Here is a 19,605-nt window from a genome sequence, read left to right as displayed (position 1 = left end):
CTGTGAGCCATGGCCGCTGAGCCTGCGCGTCCGGAGCCTGTGCTCCACAACGGGAGAGGCCACAACAGTGAGAGGCCTGCGTACCGGAAAAAAAAAAAAAAAGATCAGATGATCTCAGTGGGCTACAAGCCAAATTCCTGGCAGTGATGCTCAAGGCTGAAGGGTCAATGCCTGCAGCAGTGACTGATGATGTGAATGTGTGTTTCGGTTGTTTTTCAGGACCAGGCAGCTAAATGGCACTTGTGCCAGCTCGGTGGACATGGAGCTCTTCCTCCATTACTCCCTCATCCCATCAGTAAGTGAAGGCAGGGGAGGGTGGATGAGGGAAGAGAAGGGGAGCTGGGGTGCTCCCATACACAGTCTCCCAAAGGGATCTGAATAGGTCGGCAGAGACTTGCTCTCTTACATTATGCACTAAAAACACAGGCAGAAGAAGGCTTTGAAGGTCCCAAGAGTCAGGGGCACTGACTTTTAGGGGAGTCAGAAAAGGCTTTTCTGAGGAAGCAGTGCTGGAGCTGAGGTCTGTTGGAAGACGTAATGAAGAACATTTCAGGCAGAGGGGAGAGCACGTGCAAAGGCTCCGTGGCGGGCGGGAGCATGGAGAGTGTGAGGAGCTGAGAAGGCTGGCGTGGCTGGAGTGGGGAATTGGAGGTGGAGGTGTCTGGGGAGGTGGGCAGGGCCAGGCCGTGTATGAAGGAGTTTTGTCTTTGTTCTAAATACAGTGGGAAGTAGTGGAGTGTTTCTGGCCCAAGGATGGTGTGATCAGATTTATGGGTTGAAATGATCTGTCTGTTTGCAAGTGGGGATCAGGTTGGAGGCAGGTAAGAGAGGAGGCAGGAAGGCCAGTTAGGAGATGGTTGCAGGGGTCCAGGTGAGGTGATTTTACATCATCCTAGATGATGGTGGTCACCTCCAGATGTTCAAGGGGTAAAAGCAGTAGAACCGGGTAATGGGTTGGATAGAGAGATGAGGGAGAGGGAGAGGTTGAGGATGACTCTTGGGTTTGTAATTTGCACAGCTGGAAGGATGGTGGTATCTGTCATTCACTTGTTAAGGAAAATTAGAGGGCATCCAAGTTTGTTGTGGATGAAGGAACAGGGCAGGGAGGAAAATCAAGAGTTCCATTTAAGACATACTGAATTTGAGAAGCGTTCAACACATCAAAAAGAAATGCCAACTATGTAGTTGAACATATGATTCTGAACCACAGCTGGGCTGGAGATTCAAGTTTGTGAGTCTTCTGTGTATTTGGTGGCCATTGAAAGTGTGGACATGGATGGGGTCACTGAGGAAGAGAGGATGGGGGAGTAAGATGAGTGGTCCTTGGACTGAACCATGAGGAGCTTCACATCTGGTGGTTGGGTAAAGAATGATCCAGCAAAGGAGACTGAGAATTAGAAGAAAACCAGAAAAGTGTGGCTGATAGAAGCATAGGGAAGAGAGTATTTCTAAGAGGAGGAAGAGGTCAACACTGAATGCTGCTGTGAGGTCAAGCAGATTTGGGCTTAATGTTTACATTTGGATTGAGCAACAAGGTGGTAATTAGTGACTTTGGCCAGAACTGCTTCCGTGGAGTATGGGAGTAGAAGCCATGTTAGGGGGTCGAAGAGCAAGTGAGAGGTGAGGAAATGGAGACAGCAAGTGTAGATAATTCTCAGGAATTTTCTAGTAAAAGAAGAAAAGGGGCATCAAGTATAGGAGAATATGACTGAATCCACAGGAATAAAAAGCAAAGGATTTGCAACCTGAAAGTTATTACCCATTTTTTATGGATGAGGCCACTGAGGTTCAGAGAAGTTAAGTCTCCCTCCCAGCCAGTGTGTGGGACAGACTGTATTTGAACCCATGTCTGTTCAGAGCAACACAAAGGAAAGCTCAGTACAAAACATTCTGGAAGCTCAACGGTGCGTGCAGCCAGCTCTCCAAGTGTGGAGTTTGAGTCCTAGACGTTCTGAGTGCTTTGCTCACCCACACACTCTCCTCCAGTGAGGGCACCGAGGGGCTGAGGATGAATGTTCCCTCTGACAGACCCTTCTTCTGTTTCTATAGCTTTTCATCATTTTGGTCTTGTCCCTTCTCCAAAGACGAGAGCACCATAGACAGAGAGATGACGTTTCTTACCTCCTGGGAAACCGCTTCAGAATGATCATGTGAGTTGAGCCAAGGTCCATCACTACAGCTTGGGGTACTCTGTGTTTGGGACCAACACCATTTGTAAGACTAGGCTAACCACCAGTTACCTCCCTACCCACCTCTACCCCGCCGTGGACAGCTCTGCCCCTCCCTGCCCCAATCCACCCAAGGCCCAGAGAGTTCAGAATTGGCTTCCAAGCTACTGCGCCCTCAGCACCCAGGGCTGCCCAGAAGTGCTTAAAACAACTCGAAGAGGCTCAGCTCACTATGGGAAAGGCCTTCCCACACTCAGCACCATGGCTACCCCGAGAAGCAGGGGGGAGAGAGTTCCCTGTCACTGGTGGCAGCAAGCCTCCTTGTTGGGATGGAGGCATGAGACATGCCCCAGGAGAGCCCGCTGGACCAGGGAGCTTTCAGGGCCTTTCCCACTCTGCCATTCTGAATCTCTGCTCCCCTCCTCACATTTTTCCTTGAGTTCTAATTGTTCATCTCTCTGCCTCATCACCCTCTAATTACTACTAATGATGATGATGCAATTAGCATTTGTTGCATACTGACTCTGGCCCAGGTACTGAACCATCTGCCTTCCCTACGCTACTAGGATGGACCCCAGCATGGTGGAGGTTGTTATCCTCATGTAATGGATGAGCTAGCTCAGGCTCAGAGAAGTTGAGTCACTTGCCCAAGGCCACAGAGCTACCGAGTGACAAGAGCTTTAACCCAGCTCTGGTCGCTTTTGGCTCTGATTCTCCCAGTGTCATAACCTGAGAAGACTCAAGGATGTGGACACACTCAGGTCTCAGCCTTGGGCTCTGGAGAAGGGAGAGGAAGCCAGGATGTCAGGATGGAGTCTAAGGGTGATCTGACCTTTGCGGTGAGAGAAATCCAACAACAATGTCCATATACTGTATACCAGCCCAGAGTAGCAAACATTCTGGTTACCACCCATTAGAGCAGTCAGCCCCTCCCAAACTGCCAGGTCTAAGCCACATTGGCTGAGGCACAGAGAGAGATTGAGGCTGGTGGATAAAGATCTTCAGACTTTGCCCTGGGCATTTGGCATGTAGGGCCTGGTGTAGGACTTTTTAAGTAAGACCGCTATATGGATCATGTTAAACTGCTTTGAATTCAGTTAATAAAGGCACCGTTTTCTTGCTCTCTGGCCACTTTCTTATGAAAAGCCCTGCTTTCCTGAGTAGTTTTAGCTCACCATCTTCACCCATTAATAATCCTTCGCATGTGCATGACACTCCACAGTTTATAAAGCAGGTCTTCATTTGCCATCCACAGTGTCTCTGTGATATGAGCAGAGCAGGGGTATCATCTCTGTTTTAAAGATAGGGAGACTGAGTCCCACATAGCACTTACGTACTACAAGTGGGATTGATTAGAATTCAAGTCAGTTCAACCAAGTGCGTGTCCACGAACGTGCAGTGAGCAGCTACTCTTTTCAAAGCCCTGTGCTAGGTCCCACTCCAGAGGAGTTTATAGTTCACTAAACAAGTGATAAGAAAAGCATGGACATGAACTTAGCGCTGAGGGGACCCAAGCAAGGCAGCAAGTAGGTGTGCCTGATTGGGAGTGGGTTGTCAGGGAGGTTTCTGAGAGAGGTGCTCCCTGAGTTGTGCCTTGAAGATGAAGACGAGCCAGCCAAATGGAACAGGAAGGTGGGGTCCAGATCCTGACTCCCAAGTCCCCACCTGCAGGTACCTGCAGTACCCTTCCCTTCCTGCCACCTTGAGTTTTCATTAAGCTGGCTTCAAATGGCACTCCAGTGGGGAAAGCCTTTTCTCTTTGTCTCAAATGCAATTGCTTTCCCTTATGTAGACAAAGCTCTTTTGGTTAGAGGAAACAGATACCCACTCAAGCTTGTTTGCATAAAAGGAAAAGAAAGGACTTTTTATAAAGTTACAGAGATCTCACAGAAACTGGCAAGGTTGGCCTCATGGGAACTAGAGCTCTTGAGATGGGCGTCTCTGGGAGACGGATTCTACTTTTGCCTCTTTGTGTCACTGGGGTCCCTTCAGCACTATTTTACCGTTTTCCTCTCTGCCATCTGACTTTACCATCGGACTTAACGATCTCTGCTTCCCCCAGACGTCGGCAAGACTCAGTTTGGCATGACTTTCCAGAACAGAATTTTAACAGCTGACTGGCTCCTGTCCTCAGAATCACAAATCCAAAGTACAAGGCCAGGCACGGTGATTGGCCCATCCAAAGTCAGGTGACCATCTGACCACCCATAGTCCAATCAGCTGTGGCCAGGAGGTGTGATCACATGCAGCTAGCATAGCCAGTGATACCCAAACCTTCCCAGGGATATTGGAAAGGAGGACTCTCGTAGACCATGGCCAGGTGCAGGGCAGTTCCCCCAACCTGTCTTTCACATACTCTTTGTTTTGGTTTCTTAAGTCATACTGCTTGTGTCTCTCATAGATGAAATTCATCCCATTTTGCTTGTTGTCATGACTGCTGGTGTCCTTGCTTATGTTCCCCAGACTTGGAGCTTCTCCAGGGCAAGGATTTTGTCTTCCTCACTTTGGTACCCTGAATCTATGCCTAACCCCCCAATTGGCACAGAGGGCCTCAGGATATGTCAGTTGAAATAAATAGTTTACTACTCAATAGTCCCTCCCCAGAGTGGGATTGATACTTTGGAAATGAACTGTGGGAAGGAGCCACTTCTGGCCTCACGAGCTTTTTCTCTTATTCACAGACCTCTGGACTTCGTGGGCACTTTTCGTAACCGATGGTCCTATGGAGTAGCCTTTGGGGCTACAGCCAATAAGGTCATGTTCTTATTCTCAGAAGGCTACCAGCCCCTGCAAGTCCCACAATGGGCCCAAGGTACGTGTGCTGCCTCACACCTGCTGGGAGTTTTGCTGTGGAAATTCTTGCTCTTGGAGACTGCATGGCAGGGTTTCTCTGGGATCAGGGGATAAACTTTGTTGAACTGTCAATGTTCTTCTTAGCTTGTTACTTGCCCAAGGTCAGTGCCAAGCCCACAAAGTCTCGAGCTTTTTTGTGGAGGTTTTCTCCCAGTTAGATTCAAAGGTTTTTAGACGTAGTAGAACAAAGTCTCAGAAAATAGGTTCACTGTCACCAACCCTAGAAATCTCTCCTGAGTCATAGCCGTGACTGCCTTCTTGATATCAGTAAGCCCTCAGATGCTTCCTCAGGGAACAGTGTTTACTTCTCTGGCCATTGATCTGAGGCCTCTTTGTTCCCCGTGCCCTGTGCTCTCCCTGCAGGTTCAACCATCCCTAATCCAGTGACTCCCAAACATCTCCTGTCCAGCTTGGTTCTCTCTCCTGGGTTCCAAGCCTATATGAGCAAATGCCTACAACATCTCCTTAGTTTTTAGGAGTTTTTAACGCAAATTAAAACCAAAATGATACATCTCTTAGAAGTGTACAAGTTGAGCTTTGGCAAATGGTTACATCTATGAAATCATCACCACAATCATGATAATGAACCCCAGAAGTTAACTTTTTCCCCTTTGTACTCTCTCCTTCCCACCCCATCCAGTCACCACCCCCATCCTCAGGCAGTTATGCAAATGGAATCATACAGAATGCAATCGGGGTTTTTTTGGGGGGGAGGGGGTCTGTTTTCTTTCACACAGCATAGTTGTTTTAAGATTCATATATGTTTAGAATGTATCAGAAATCATTCCTTTTTCATTTCTGAATAGTGTTCTACCGTATGGAGAGACCACAGTTTGTTTATCCATTCACCTATTGATAGACATTTGATTTATTTTCAGTTTTTGGCTGTTACAAATAAAGCTGCTGTAAGCATTGTAAGTCTTTGTATGTTTCCATTTTTCTTGGGTAAACACCTTTGAATGGAATGTCTGGATTATTAAGATCATGTAGTAGATTATACTTTTAAAGAAACTGTCAGACTGTTTTCCAAAATGATGGTTCCGTTTGATTGTAGATTACCATCTTCAGTGTATGAGAGTTAAGTTTCTCTATGTCCTTGACAACACATGGTCAGTCTTTTTAATTTTAGCCATTCTAAGAGGCATGTTGTGGTATCTCACTGTGGTTTCAGTTTGCAGTTTTGTAATGACTGTTGTTGTTGAGCATATTTTCATGTGCTTATCTGCTATCACTGTACCTTCTTTGGTAAAGCGTTTGTTCAAATTATTTGCCTATTTTAAAATATTGGGGATTTTTCGTTTTCTTCTTATTGAGTTTTGAGAGTTCTTTATATACTCTGTATATAAGTCCTTTATCAGATGTATAAATTGCAAATACTTTTCCCCAGTCTGTTGCTTGTATTTGTATTCTACCAACAGTTTCTTTTGAAGCGCTGGCATTTTAAATTTTTATGAAATCTAATTTTTTCATATTTTCTTTTATGGATCATGCATATGATGTCATATAAGAAATATCTGCCTAAGCTAAGGTCACTTAGATTTTCTTCTTTGTGTTTTCTAGAAGTTTTATAGTCTCACAGTGTTTCGCATTTAGGTCTATGGTACATTCTGAGTTAATTTTTTTGAATATATAGTGTGAGGTGTGGATTGAATTCCTCTTTTTTTTTTTGCCTTTGGCTATCCATTTGTTCCAGCACTGTTGTCATTACAGAAACCTGTCCTTTGCCCACTACATTGCCTTTGCACCTTTGTTGAAAATCAGTTGTCTACACATGTGTATGTATGGGTCTATTTCTGGACTGTCCATTGTGTTCCATTGACCTGCAATATGTGAACGTTCCAATTTCTCCACATCCTAGCCAACACTTGTTATTTTCATTTTTTAAAAAAAAAATTATAGCCATCTTAGTAGGTGTGAAGTAGTATCTGATTGTTGTCTTGATTTGCGTTTCCGTGAAGCCTAATTGATGTTGAGCATCTGGCTGGACCAGAATATTGTTTCTTGCTTCATGGCTCAAGGGTTCCTCTTCTGTTTTTTTGTTTGTTTGTTTGTTTGTTTGTTTGTTTTGCGGTTCATGGGCCTCTCACTGTTGTGGCCTCTCCCGTCGCGGAGCACAGGCTCCGGACGCGCAGGCTCAGCGGCCATGGCTCACGGGCCCAGCCGCTCCGCAGCACGTGGGATCCTCCCGGACCGGGTCACGAACCCGTGTCCCCTGCATCGGCAGGCGGACTCTCAACCACTGCGCCACCAGGGAAGCCCCTCCTCTTCTGTTTTTACAGAATGATTATATATATGTACCCTCATTACAACCTCATATTTTGAGTTGGCTTCTTCCACTTTTGTCTGGACCCACTACTACCCATTTCCTAATGTTCTTACCTTCTCATTTTGGATTCTCGCTGCCAGCAGTTTCTCTTTCATGTGGGGCTTGTGCTGGGAGGGGACTTGGATATTTAGTATAATGAGCTCATGGGCCCTGATGGCTCCAGCATCCTCAGACCTACTAACACCTTACTAAGGTCTGCTGATTCTCACCTATGAGTCAAGGCCTTCAGCCCTGTGCCCAGTTTCAGCTGTTATTTCAGTTTCAATTTCCTGTGAATATCTGCTGGCAATTTTGGGTTCTTCTGTTCTTGGGATTTCAAAGATCCTATTGTCTTTCCTCTGCTTCCCCTTAATCAGATGTTGATATCAAATGAGTCCTGTCACTTAGATTTATTGTAGATGTTTGTTTTTGGTTTTGCTATTTTCACTGCTCTGTCTGCTTTCATGGTTGGGGGAATTCAGATAAATTAAAAAATTATGCTGTTGCAGCTTCTAACCTCACAGCAATTATTCCTTTTATATGGTCCTTAGCTGCCAGTCCCCCACTATTCACATTTACACAAATACTGACCACCTCAACCAACCATCTCCCCTCCTTTGAGTGAGAAATGTCCTTCCTTCCCTCCTTCTCTCCGTCCTACAAACTCCCACTTATATTTCATGGCCTTGGTAAATGTCACCACCTCCAGGATGCCTTCTCTGATACCCAGACCCCAGGTGAGGTCCATGACTTCCTCTTCTTGTCCACACAGCAGGTTGAATATGCCTCTATTACTGTACATATCACATCGTTTACTTTCCTTCCTGTCTTCCCTATTGGACCGTAAGCACCTCAAAGCAAGAACTTTGTTCATTCCCCCTATGTCCTTGGTGCCTGACCCACAACCCAGCTCAAAGTAGACACTTAGGAAAGGTCATCTTGCCCAATTACATTTTACTGGATCCTGTTAGACCATCTCAGAGCTAGTCAGTGGCAGCATTAATATTATTATTGCCTTATGGATGAAGTGCACAAGAGGTTTTAGAACACAGTACATCGCTGCTGTCTGTGTTGCTATGGTACACTTTATGGTGCTTTACTCTCAGTGATTTTTGTTTGTTCATTTTTGTGGTATGTTTCTGCCCATCATACTGTGAGCTAATCAAGGGCAGGGACAAAGTCTTCTTCATCTCAATAGTTAGCCCAGTGCCTGGCATGGAAGAGGTACCAGGAAGGGCCTTTTGCATGATTGCATGAAAGACATCTCTGCATTCCTCCTTGTACTAACCTGGGGCTTGTCCACTCATCTCCTTAAGTCCTGAGGTCTGTGACTGCAAGTCACACGAAACCCCATAACTGCCCTGGGTCTCCCCTGAGCCCGTGAGAAGAGGAACTCATGTCATCTCTGGCCCTGTCTCTCCCAGCCTTTGTGCTTCTGATCGGAGGCATCGAAGTCGGCCTGTCCCACTTCCCCTTCTTTGCTTGCCTCTCGTCGGAGTTCCGGCTGGTCAGCTCCATCCTGGGGTTCAGCTACTCTCTGATCTGGTAAGATGGACTCTGCCTGCCTGGCCTCCTGCAGTTCCTTTGGCCATGGCTGGACTCTGGACAAGGAGCTGGAGGTGACCTGAGAGCTCTCTTTGGAGGGCACCTTGCCCAGAACCGACGCCCAGGGCGGGTGGGCGGAGTGACTGGTCCAAGGCCCACCGCAGCCCCTCCTTGGAAACTGCACTTGAGGCTTCAGAAGGTCAGGCCTGCGTTCTGTCTGCTCCACAGGAGGCCGCTCATGATCAGAATATTCCCAGAAGTCAGGGCTGTAGAAAACTCCGTTTCTGTCAAGTGCCGTCAGTCCCGTGGTTAGAAGCAGGAGTCCCATTGGGTTCTGCCGCTCCTCGCTGTCATGCTTCCCTAGGAGCCCAGGAGAAAGTGCAGGTGCCTCAGCTGGGCGTTCAGTGCTGTCGCAGTCTGGCCTCTCTCCATCTCTCCATGCCTGACAGTCTCTAGCACACACCTCCGGTCATGCAAGACTCCTATACTCCTTTCTCCGTCCACTTATTCGTTCAGCAGACATCCCGCTGTGAGCCAGGGAAAACACTGGAGGACAGGAGAGACCCTCCTGGAACATGTGTTCTGGCCTCTTTGTCTACATATTGCTATTCCCTGTGTGGATCGTCTTCCCCGACTTGGCCCAGTGACAGATACATGCTCGTCCTTCGTGGATCAGAGCCCTCAGATGTGGGACCTTTCTGACCCTCCTCTTGAGCGCTGTGCCCTCAGCGCTGACACCGGACTGGCACAGAGCTGGCCCTGGGGAATATTTTCTGGCTGAAAAATCCCATGAACACTTCTACTCTCCAGCCCTGAAACTCATCTCATTGCCTGCATCCCCCTTACTGGGCCGGCTTCCCCACTACAGCATTTTCTGTGGGGCAGGGGTCCCAGGCCCAGTGTGTGTGAACCAGTGCAGGGGGCTCACAAGCAAATGATACCCCAATGGCTACAATTACAGAGTTTGTGACTTGCTTTTTAAAAATTAGAAGAGAGGGTATTCAGGGTTAGACGTGGAATAATATCATCTTAACAGCCTCTGCCAGACTTTCTGAGCTGGAGAGGAGAGGGTGGTCAGAACCACTTAGCAGCTTGGGCACCTTGGGCACCTTGGGAGTATGACCAGGAATGTGTGTCCAGCCGGGAGAAAACGTTGAGGCTTATTCCTCAGGGCAGTGTTTACAGACAGGGCATGTCCCGTCAGAAAGAGCCTCGGTCCCGGAGTCAGAACACCTGGGTCTTGGTCCTAGCTCTGGGTGTGACTCTGGAGAAATCCCTTCCCCTCTCTGGGCTTCAGTCTCCCCACCTGAGTGATGAGGGGAGAAAGTAGGAGACCTCTCAGTGTCTTCCTGCTCTGCCGTCGTGGATCCCAGGATTATGTCCTCAGTGAGGATGTGTTAAATGAATTCAGTGTGCATGTACCTAGGCACAAGCTGTATGCCTGATCTGGGTGGGATGTACTGGGGACCAGTCCTCCCAAGAAGGATTCAGAGGGGAGGTAACTCCAGGCAGGTGGTATCTGAGCTGTTTTCACAGGGGCTGTGCTGGGAAGGACCCCAGGACCCCAACCCTGGTTTCTGTCTTGCAGGTTTGCTGTCACCACCCTTCACATCACACAGTGTCCCCATGGGCAGGTGAGTCCCTGCTGAGCTGTGTTTAGGGTATTCAGTCCTATCACCATGGCCAACTCACTGTGTGACCTGGGACAAGCCTTTGCCACTCTGGGCCTCAGCTTCCTCGTGTGGACAAAAGGGGAGTTGGAACCATTCATGATGCTTCCATTTGTAGAGCATCTTGTGTTCATCAGATGTCATTCACAGGAGATGTTCTCTCAGTTGATGCTCATAGTGGCCCCTCAAGGGAGGGAAGCTCTTAGCAAACCTGTTTACAGATGAGGAAACTGAGGCACAAGTATATTATGTAACTCTTGAGAAGCAGCAGATTTGGGAGTTGAGATGAGGTCTGGCTGACTCTCAAGCTCATTTCTTTCCATTCCTTCATGTAGCCTCAGTTTCTCTGTCTATAAAATGGGAGACTCGAACTAGATGAATCCCTTATCACTTTGCCATGCATCCTCTTTCTCAGAATTAGAGGAAGCTGGTTCATCTGTTTAGCCCTGTACCCCAGGAAAAGGAGCAAGATGAAAGAGGGGTGTCACACTGCATCTAGAAGGGTTACCAGGTGTGTGAGGGGAGTACGAAGAAGCCACCTGGGCCAGGAGCCCACAGGAGCCTTGCCAAAGCCTTTCCTGGGCATCAGTAACTATGGAGGATTAAAGGGTGTGATAAAGAGAGTCTGGGGGGAGCTGGGCTAGAAAATGAGGCTGGTAGTCTGGGCCTTCCCTCTGCATCTCTGCACTGGGATTGAGGGCATTCCGGCACAACTCTGCCCCAAAAGAAGCCCTCCTTCCCACTGCTCACAGTACCTGAGGTTCAGGATCACAGGTATTTTCTTTGGAGTCTTGGAGAGCTTTCAGTCTTCCAGAGGTTCTTTGGAAATTTGAAATATTCATGGTTAATCGGCAGGGTCTCACTTCTATGCTCAGAATCACTAACACCAAGAACTGCTACGTGCCAGGCGTTGTTCTAGGCTCAGTTCCAATCACTAACCGGAGAATCCTCAGGACACTTTGCAGACAGTGTGTTAGTGCCATTCCCAGTTCACTGGTAGGAAAGCAAGGTTCAGGGGCTAACATGACTTACTAATTAAAGATCATGGGACTGAAATCCAGACTAAGGAATTAATGAAAATTTGTCCTCATGTTTTCAAATGTATTTATGAAAACTTTATTTATAAAAATGAGACATTAGAAAGGGTCTCAAATGTCAAATATTAGGGGAAAGTTTAGATAAAGTTTGGTTCATATAAATAATGCACTGTTATGCAGCATTAAAAATAATGTTCACAAATAATTTGTAACCATGTGGAGAAGTGATTATGCTATATACAGACCTACATATTTGGTACTATCTCTACTTATAATATATATAGCTATATGGGTATAGATAAAGATGAAAGACACTGAAATACTGATGGTGGTTATGTCTCACATATAAGCATATGCCGGAGATGAGGATGAAGACACGGGCCCGCACGTCTCAGAATGTGTCCGTCCCCCAGTCTAACACCACTACATCAAAACTCTGATTTCTCCTTAGGGAGAAATACTCTGGAAACATAAAAAAAAAATGAAACTAACCGGTAAATTGTGAAAGATACATAACAATATGATTTGTCTTAAAACAGTGGAAAAAATTGTTTATCAAAATGAAGCTAAAAATAGAAAAACTATGAGCACCATCTTGAGAGACCTGTTACTCTTGGGAGCTTGTGTTGCTCCCAAAATGATGACACTTATGGGCTCTCCCTCCCTCCTTCCTCCTTCCCCCGCTCCCTCCCTCCTTCCCTCCCTCCCTCCTTCCTTCCTTCCTTCCTTCCTTTTCTTCTTCTCCTTCTCCCTCTCGCCCACCCCCTCCCCCTTCCTCTTCTCTCTCTCCCCTCTTCTCTCTCTCTTTCACCCTCCTCTCTCTTGTGAGTATTTTCCAAAAGTAATATTTAATACCTAATGAGAAAAAAGCCATGAAAGCCCTTTGTATAAAATTAAATAGGGGCGCTAAGACTCAAGTCCAGGGCTGCTGGACTCCAAGTACACTGCTTGTTCTGATGATGTGGGGCTGGGGGAGCGGGGATTGGCTGCTGACCTCCAAGCTCTGAGAGGGTGGGCCCTGGTGGGAGCAGGCTGGGGCAGGCAGGTTCCTGTGCACAGCCTCACCAGTGGCCTAGCCCTTCCCTACCTAGAGCCCACGCCCCATGGTCTGCTTCTGTTGCAGTTTGTGGGGAAGTATGAGACTGTTGTGTTCTACTGGCCCTCACTGCTCTGCCTGGCCTTCCTTCTGGGCCGCTTCCTGTACATGTTTGTCAAGTCTCTGAGGGTCCACCTGGGCTGGGAGCTCCAGACGGTGAGTACTAAGTAAAAACACCGTGTGTGTCCTGACAGGTTAAGTTTTCCCAACAGCCTTGTGAGGTAGGTACTATTATTACTTCTCCCACTCTGTATTAGGAAACTTGGACCCAGAGGTGTCAGTTGCATTGCCCAAGCTCACATAGCTAGTCTATAGCAGAGCCAGACCTGGAACCCAGAGAATTGGGTTGTTGAGGCTCTCTCTTACCCATTGTGCTTCTTTTTCTAGTTCCTCAAAGTAAAGAGTTAGGTTGTTTGCATGAGATCTTTCTTTTTTTCTTAATATAGGCATTTACCGCTACACACTGCCCTCTTAGAACTGAACTGCTTTTCCTGGATCCCATAAATTTCTGTATGTTGTATTTCTATTTTCATTTGCTTCAAGATATTTCTGATTTCCCTTTTGATTTTTTCTTTGACCCATTGGTTGTTCAGGAGTGTATCGTTTGTGAATTTTCCAATTTTCCTCCTGTTATCAACGTCTAGCTTTTTGTGGTCAGAAATTATGTCTGATATGATTTCAATCTTCTTACGTTTAAGACTTGTTTTGTGGCCAAACATATGCTCTATCCTGGAAAATGTTCTTGAGAAGAATATGTATTCTGCTGCTGTTATATGGAATGTTCTATAAATGTCTTTTTGGTCCATTTGGTCTATAGTGTTGTTCTAGTCAGCTGTTTCCTTATTGATTTTCTGACCGGATTATCTATCCATTGTTGAAAGTGTGGTGTTGAAGTCCTCTACTATTATCATGTTGCTGTTTATTTCTTCCTTCAGTTCTGTTAATATTTATTTTATATATTTAGGTGCTCTGATATTAGGTATATATATGTGTTTACAATTTTTATATCATTTTGATGAACTGACCTCTTTATCATTATATAATGACCTTCTTTGTCTCTTGTGATAGTTTTTGACTTAAAGTCCACTTTGTCTCATGCAGAATCTTTAGTTGTGGCATGTGAACTGTTAGTTGCGGCATGTGGGATCTAGTTCCCTGACCAGGGATGGAACCCAGGCCCCTTGCATTGGGAGTGCAGAGCCTTAGCCACTGGACCACCAGGGAAGTCCCCATTATTTCTTTTTTAAAAAAATATTTATTTATTTTATTTATTTGTTTTCCTTATTTATTTTTTTTGGCTGCATCAGGTCTTAGTTGCAGCACATGGGATCTCTGTTGAGGCATGCAGGATCTTTTCATTATGGTGTGTGGTCTGCTTGGGTTTCTCTCTAGTTGCGGCATGCAGGCGTCTCTCTAGTTGTGACATGCAGGTTTTCTCTCTCTAGTTGTGGTGTGCAGGCTCCAGGACACATGGGCTCAGTAGTTGCGGCGCGTGGGCTCCAGAGCATGTGGGCTCTGTAGCTTGTGGCATGTGGGCTCTCTCATTGAGGCGTGCAAGCTCAATAGTTGTGGCATGTGGGCTTAGTTGCGCCGCAACATGTGGGATCTTAGTTCCCCGACCAGGGATCGAACCCGCATTCCCTGCATTGGAAGGTGGATTCTTTACCACTGGACTACCAGGGAAGCCCCCCCATTATTTCTTTATACAGCTTTCTGCCCTTTTCTCTTTCTCTGTTCCTTCGAGGACTCCAGAAGGACTCCCCCACCCCATTGACCCCCTGCCCCATTTCCCTGCTCTTAGCTTTCCCCAGACTATTCCGCCATGCTGATCCCCTCAGTGTTCTGGGTGGTGTGAGACAGGAATGGATCTGTTGGGCAGTGTCCCCCAAGACTGGGGAAGGTGGGCTCTCACTTCACTTTTATTTTCCCTCATAGGAGAAATTACAAGCTAAGAGGGCCTTCTCTCTATGCCCTGAGCTGTACTACTTTGGAGGAGGAGTGATGTTGGTAAAATGAAACTGTTCTCCTTGTTCTCTTTCATGCATCTATTCTTGGAGTTTTTGCTTAACTAGCGTGCTGTAACCTCCAAGGTAGATACTTGGGCCCCCACAAAGGTACTCTCACCTGTGGGTGGTTGTCAAAGTTGGAGTATCTGAGGGCGTATGGGAACTGGAACCTCCTGTTCCTCCAGCTCGCTGATGTCACTTACGAGTCAGAATTATAACCAGGTCTATTTTACTCTGCGCAACATCTGCAACGTATAAGATTTCATCTCACAGTGTGTAAAAGTTACATATTCAATATATTGTAAAACAGATGACTACTGTGGAAAGCTCATTACACTTGGAGAAAACATTTCCAAACATACTATTAAAGTTCATTTCAAAATAAGAAATGAGCAAGAGAAATTCCTTTTCATAAAAAATAAAAACACTGGGATTTTGGGTGTTTCATTTCTGGAACAGTGTTTTGAACTATGATGAGAAATCACCAAATCTCAAAGGGAAAAATCGACTTCACAAAACAAAGGCTGGTGTAAAGTAGTAAGCAGAAGAGTCAAGGAAGGTCAGGCCTCTGGCATTTCATGAAAGAAGTGCTTGGGAAACAGGAGACGGGACTGTATAGTCTCTTCAATAAATGACGGGTGTCTGGGAATGGCAAGTTTTATCGAAAATCCTGGCCTCTAGGGAAATAGCCCCTCAAAGAGACCAAAGCCCTAACAAGACTTTGTGAGCCAAAACATCAACCTCTCTCTTTTCTCACAGGAAGAAAAGCCTTTCCTGGAAGTTCACCAGGCAGAGCACGTCAAACAGCTCCTGAGGAAGTGCCCCCTGCAGTAAGCACAGTTATATTTGTTCACGCCCTTCGGCATTTGCACCAATATTGATGAGCCCTGACTGTGTCAGAGACCTGGAGATGACTGGAAGAGCGCTGTTTTAGGATGCTTGTTTGCTAATAACAGAAACTCGACTCAAATGGGATTAAAGAGAAACAGGAAAGTTATGGCCTTACATAATTAAAGAGCCTAGAGGTCGCCAGTTTTCAGACACAGATGGATCCAGGGGTTTGACTGATATAATCAGAACTAGGTCTCTTTCCCTCATCTCTCAGCTCTGCTTTTACCTATGTTAAACTCTTAGGTAGGCTTCCTCCCCGTGGTGGCCCCCAGAATCTCTAAGCTTATACCCTCCTGTCTTAAGCTCATAGAGAAGACAATGTTTTCTTTCAAATAATTCAAACAAAATTCCCATGAATGTGTTTCATTGGATCAAGTTGGACCACATGGCATCCCAGAACCAATTACTGTGAGTAGGTGATTGGAGTAAACTGATTGTTAAACCAGGGTCACATGTTCACCATGGGAACTAGGAAGTGGTTCAGCTTCACTTAAACCACCAGGACTGATGGTGGGGAAGAGTAGATTCCCAGAGAAAAACTGAGATGTTGTTACCAATAAAAGAGGACATAGCTCTTGACCAGGCAAGACACCTGGTCTTCAGTGACCATTCAAGTCACCCTACCCCTGCCACTGCCACTGTGCACAAGGGTATATTCCCAGAGAAGGGATATGTCTAATCCAAGGTCATAGTGGCAAAACTAGTTCTTTGGTTAGAGTTACATTTGGCTACATATAGCAGAAAATGCAAAATAATCATGGCACAAATAAAAGAGAGATTTCTTTCTTTCTCATGTAAAAGAATTCTGGAGGCAGGCAGTCCATACTAACCCTGGACTGCCCACCACGCAGTTTACCCATTGTCTGTCTTTCTGTTCCAGTAACCTAGTGGTTTCCATCATGAAGGCTGTCTGTGGCCCAAGATAGATGCTGGGGCTCCAGCCTGGGCCAGCCACCATGTCTGCCCTTCAGATGGCAGGCAGGAGAAAAGAGTGAAGTCAAAGGGAATCCTCCCAGCTGTGTCAGTTCCACCTGACCAGCCTCCCCAAAGTCCCACACCACATCTCTGGTCACGTCTAATTGGCTTGTTTAGTCTTGGTCACTCTTAGCTGTAAGAGAGGTCGGGAACTATAGCCTTTAATTTGGTAGATTGCTGTACTGAATAAAACTGAGTCTTTGTTCTTAAGAATAAGGGGAGAATGAAAACTGTGCAATCTACCAGTGCTCTTTGTCTTCACTGTACTCTAAGGTGAAGAAGAGGAGATGATATTATTTTCAGAAGAATCAGGCATTTGTTTACCAGCCACAACCTGTCTTCTCTTGATGTTTATTCATTCACAGAGAGAGAGAAAAGTCTTGGTTCCAAACCAGGATATATGAGTGGGACCCTTACTTTCAGTTCCCAAGCAGGATGATTGGAACCACTGTGTTGGCTTTCATCTGCTTGTACCTTGTAAGTAGATCTAAGCAAATCCTTTATTATTTTATAAATGGGGTGGGTCTAGGATAGGGGTTGTTCTTTAAAAGCTGGGTCAAAATTGAGTATCTGTAAATCAAAAAAGTACAATTCTTTGACCCCACCATTTTGACTCCAAGGACACTTATACTCATGTGGTGAATATTACTAATAAATATAATCGAGTTATTTACGGAGACTTCCAGTTACCAATTCCACATGTAAAGAGCTTGCAATATGCCAGTCCATCTTAACAACAAATACAAATCTGAACAAATTGAAGAATCAACAACTCTTCTTAGATCCCTAAGAGCAGTGAGGTCATGGAGCAAACCTTTACCCCTAAAACTGAAGAGACACGATCATCACAGAATGGAGCAGAAACCCCATGGCAACCAGTGCCAAGGTAGGAAAATCTGAACTGTAATTGATGCCATCAATCAATTGGATATTTTGGAAATCCAAAGACTACTTCATCAACAACAGCAGAATACACATTCTTCTCAAGAGTAAATGGAAAATTCAACAAGATAGACTATATCCTGGACCATAAAACACGTCTTAATAAATATAAAAGAATAGAAATCATACAATGTCTGCTCTCAGATCAAAGTGGAATTAAACTAAAAATCAGTAACAGAAAGATAACGGAGAATCTGCAAGTAGTAGGTATGAAAACAACACACTTTAAAGTAACATATGAGCCAAAGAAAAACATCAAGGGAAATTAAAAATGTTTTGAACAGATGAAAATGAAAACACAACTTATCAAAATTTGTGGGAGGCAGCAAAGGCAGTGCTTAGAGGGAAATTTATAGCATTGAATGTACATATTAGACCTGAAGAAAGATCTTAAATCAATCGTCTAAACTTTCACCTTAGGAAACGAACAAACAAAAAAGAGCAAATTAAAATGCAAAGTAAGCAGAAGAATAGATGTAATAAAAATTAGAGCAGAAACCTATGAAATTGAAAACAGGAAGTCAATAAAGTACAGAATCAAAGCATTTCATGTGGTCATTGTTATCTGAGATAAAATGTCTGAGTCAAAAGCAGGGTCAAATGGCGGGATAAAAATGGCCAAATTGTCTTCTGCTCATTTTAAATGTACTAGGATGATACCTATATAAACTAATCCTGTGATTAAGTTTTAAGTGGATGTATTAGGTTATGATGAAGTACCACATAAACCCACAAATTTCAGTGACAACACTGAATATATTTTTGCCCACCTAACAGTGTTGAGTGAGTGTTGAGGTTTGGGAGGTAGCAGTCTTCCACGTGTTTGTTCCATAACTGGTTTCTCCATCGTGTGCCTTCATCATCCCTGAGCACCCTCACCATCTGCATCCAGTCAACAGAAGGAGAAAGCAGGTGGCGAAATGCCTGTGAGAGGTTTTCAAAGGCTATGTGGACCCAGCACACATTCCTTCCACTCTTCTTCCATTGACAAGAACCTTGTTATTTACCCACATCTAACTCAAGGGAGGCTGGCAAATGTAGTCCAGCCTGTGCCCAAAAAAGAGGAGAAGAGATTTTAATGGACAACTAGCTAGAGTTCTCTGCAGCAGTGGGTAAATCACTAGGGGTTATTGTGTTTATTAAATCATTATTGGTTGTCTACTCTATGCCAAACACTATACTAAGACCTGGAAGAGAGAAGAGAGCTGATTCAGCAGAGTCTTGGCCTGGGAGTAGCCCATGGTCTAAGACAAGAAGATAAAATACAGTATGAAGTACTGCCGTCTAACTAGAGAAAAAGAAAAGGTAAAAGTGCTTTGGAAATTTAGTGAATTACTCTGGATTGAGAACCTGCCTGAAAATAGTAGCATTTGAGCTCCACATTCAGTTCGGTTGATGAAGTAAAATGGCGTCAGGGACTCTAGAAGCAATGGCATGATGATGGGGGCATGAGGGCAGGATGACAGGATGATAGGAGGGGAGCAAGCATGACATGCATACAGGAAACAGCACCTCCTCCAATTTGGTCATTGCCAAGATACAAGAAGGGGAACAGTGAGAAGTGTTTGGAATTGTCCCCAGGGTCACCCCTTATTCAAAGTCCACTCTGTTTTAATTATTTCACTCTGATTTAATTAATGTTTGAAGAGTTCTTTGAGCCCTTGTGGTGCCTACTCTTATATGCTGTTGTGTTAAGAACAGAGTTTGGGGTGACTCCTGTCTCCAAAGAAGTCACAATCCCATTCATCTCAGTAGAGCAAGTGTCCAGAGTCTATTGCAGATGAGTTTTGAGCTTCAGAGAGTTTTGACCTCAAAACCAAAGAGAGACCCATATGTTATTCATATACTGAGCTGGACTCAGGTGAGACCTTGAAACATTTGCTCTGTGTCCCCCAGTTCATTGTCATTGAGTTCTGCATGTTCGTGTATGTGAGAGATGAGCTGGATGTGTTTGAAGGGGAATTGGAGAGCTACGTCGCCTCCATGAACCGGACGGGTACCCTGACCCCAGTCCTCCTGCAGGTGAAAGAGCTGATTAGCGTCACCAAAGGTAAAACCATCCTCCACCTTTGTTCCTGCTGCCTGTGTAGGAAACAGAGAGGGACTTGTGACCTATG

General features: G+C 45.4%; 1 protein-coding gene across 2 annotated transcripts in view; it reads left to right on the top strand.

Moving 5' to 3' along the window:
• The window catches only part of LOC115838658 (stimulated by retinoic acid gene 6 protein-like), a 72,677-nt gene that overhangs the window by 37,635 nt on the left and 15,437 nt on the right, over positions 1 to 19,605 (top strand). For both annotated transcript variants that reach the window (XR_009564280.1, XM_060300729.1), the window contains exons 3-11: positions 220 to 295; positions 2,050 to 2,150; positions 4,850 to 4,980; positions 8,751 to 8,871; positions 10,460 to 10,505; positions 12,702 to 12,830; positions 15,440 to 15,510; positions 16,912 to 17,023; positions 19,385 to 19,538. Coding sequence is in view for 1 of the 2 variants with exons in the window: in XM_060300729.1 (XP_060156712.1) it covers positions 220 to 295; positions 2,050 to 2,150; positions 4,850 to 4,980; positions 8,751 to 8,871; positions 10,460 to 10,505; positions 12,702 to 12,830; positions 15,440 to 15,510; positions 16,912 to 17,023; positions 19,385 to 19,538 (941 nt within the window). In the remaining variant the exon portion in view is untranslated. The remainder of the gene's footprint in view (positions 1 to 219; positions 296 to 2,049; positions 2,151 to 4,849; positions 4,981 to 8,750; positions 8,872 to 10,459; positions 10,506 to 12,701; positions 12,831 to 15,439; positions 15,511 to 16,911; positions 17,024 to 19,384; positions 19,539 to 19,605) is intronic.

The sequence above is a fragment of the Globicephala melas genome, chromosome 6 (assembly GCF_963455315.2).
Source record: "Globicephala melas chromosome 6, mGloMel1.2, whole genome shotgun sequence".
Taxonomy (NCBI): domain Eukaryota; kingdom Metazoa; phylum Chordata; class Mammalia; order Artiodactyla; family Delphinidae; genus Globicephala; species Globicephala melas.
The sequence above is the reverse complement of the archived record's forward strand: the minus strand, read 5'-3'. Positions and strand labels throughout refer to the sequence as shown.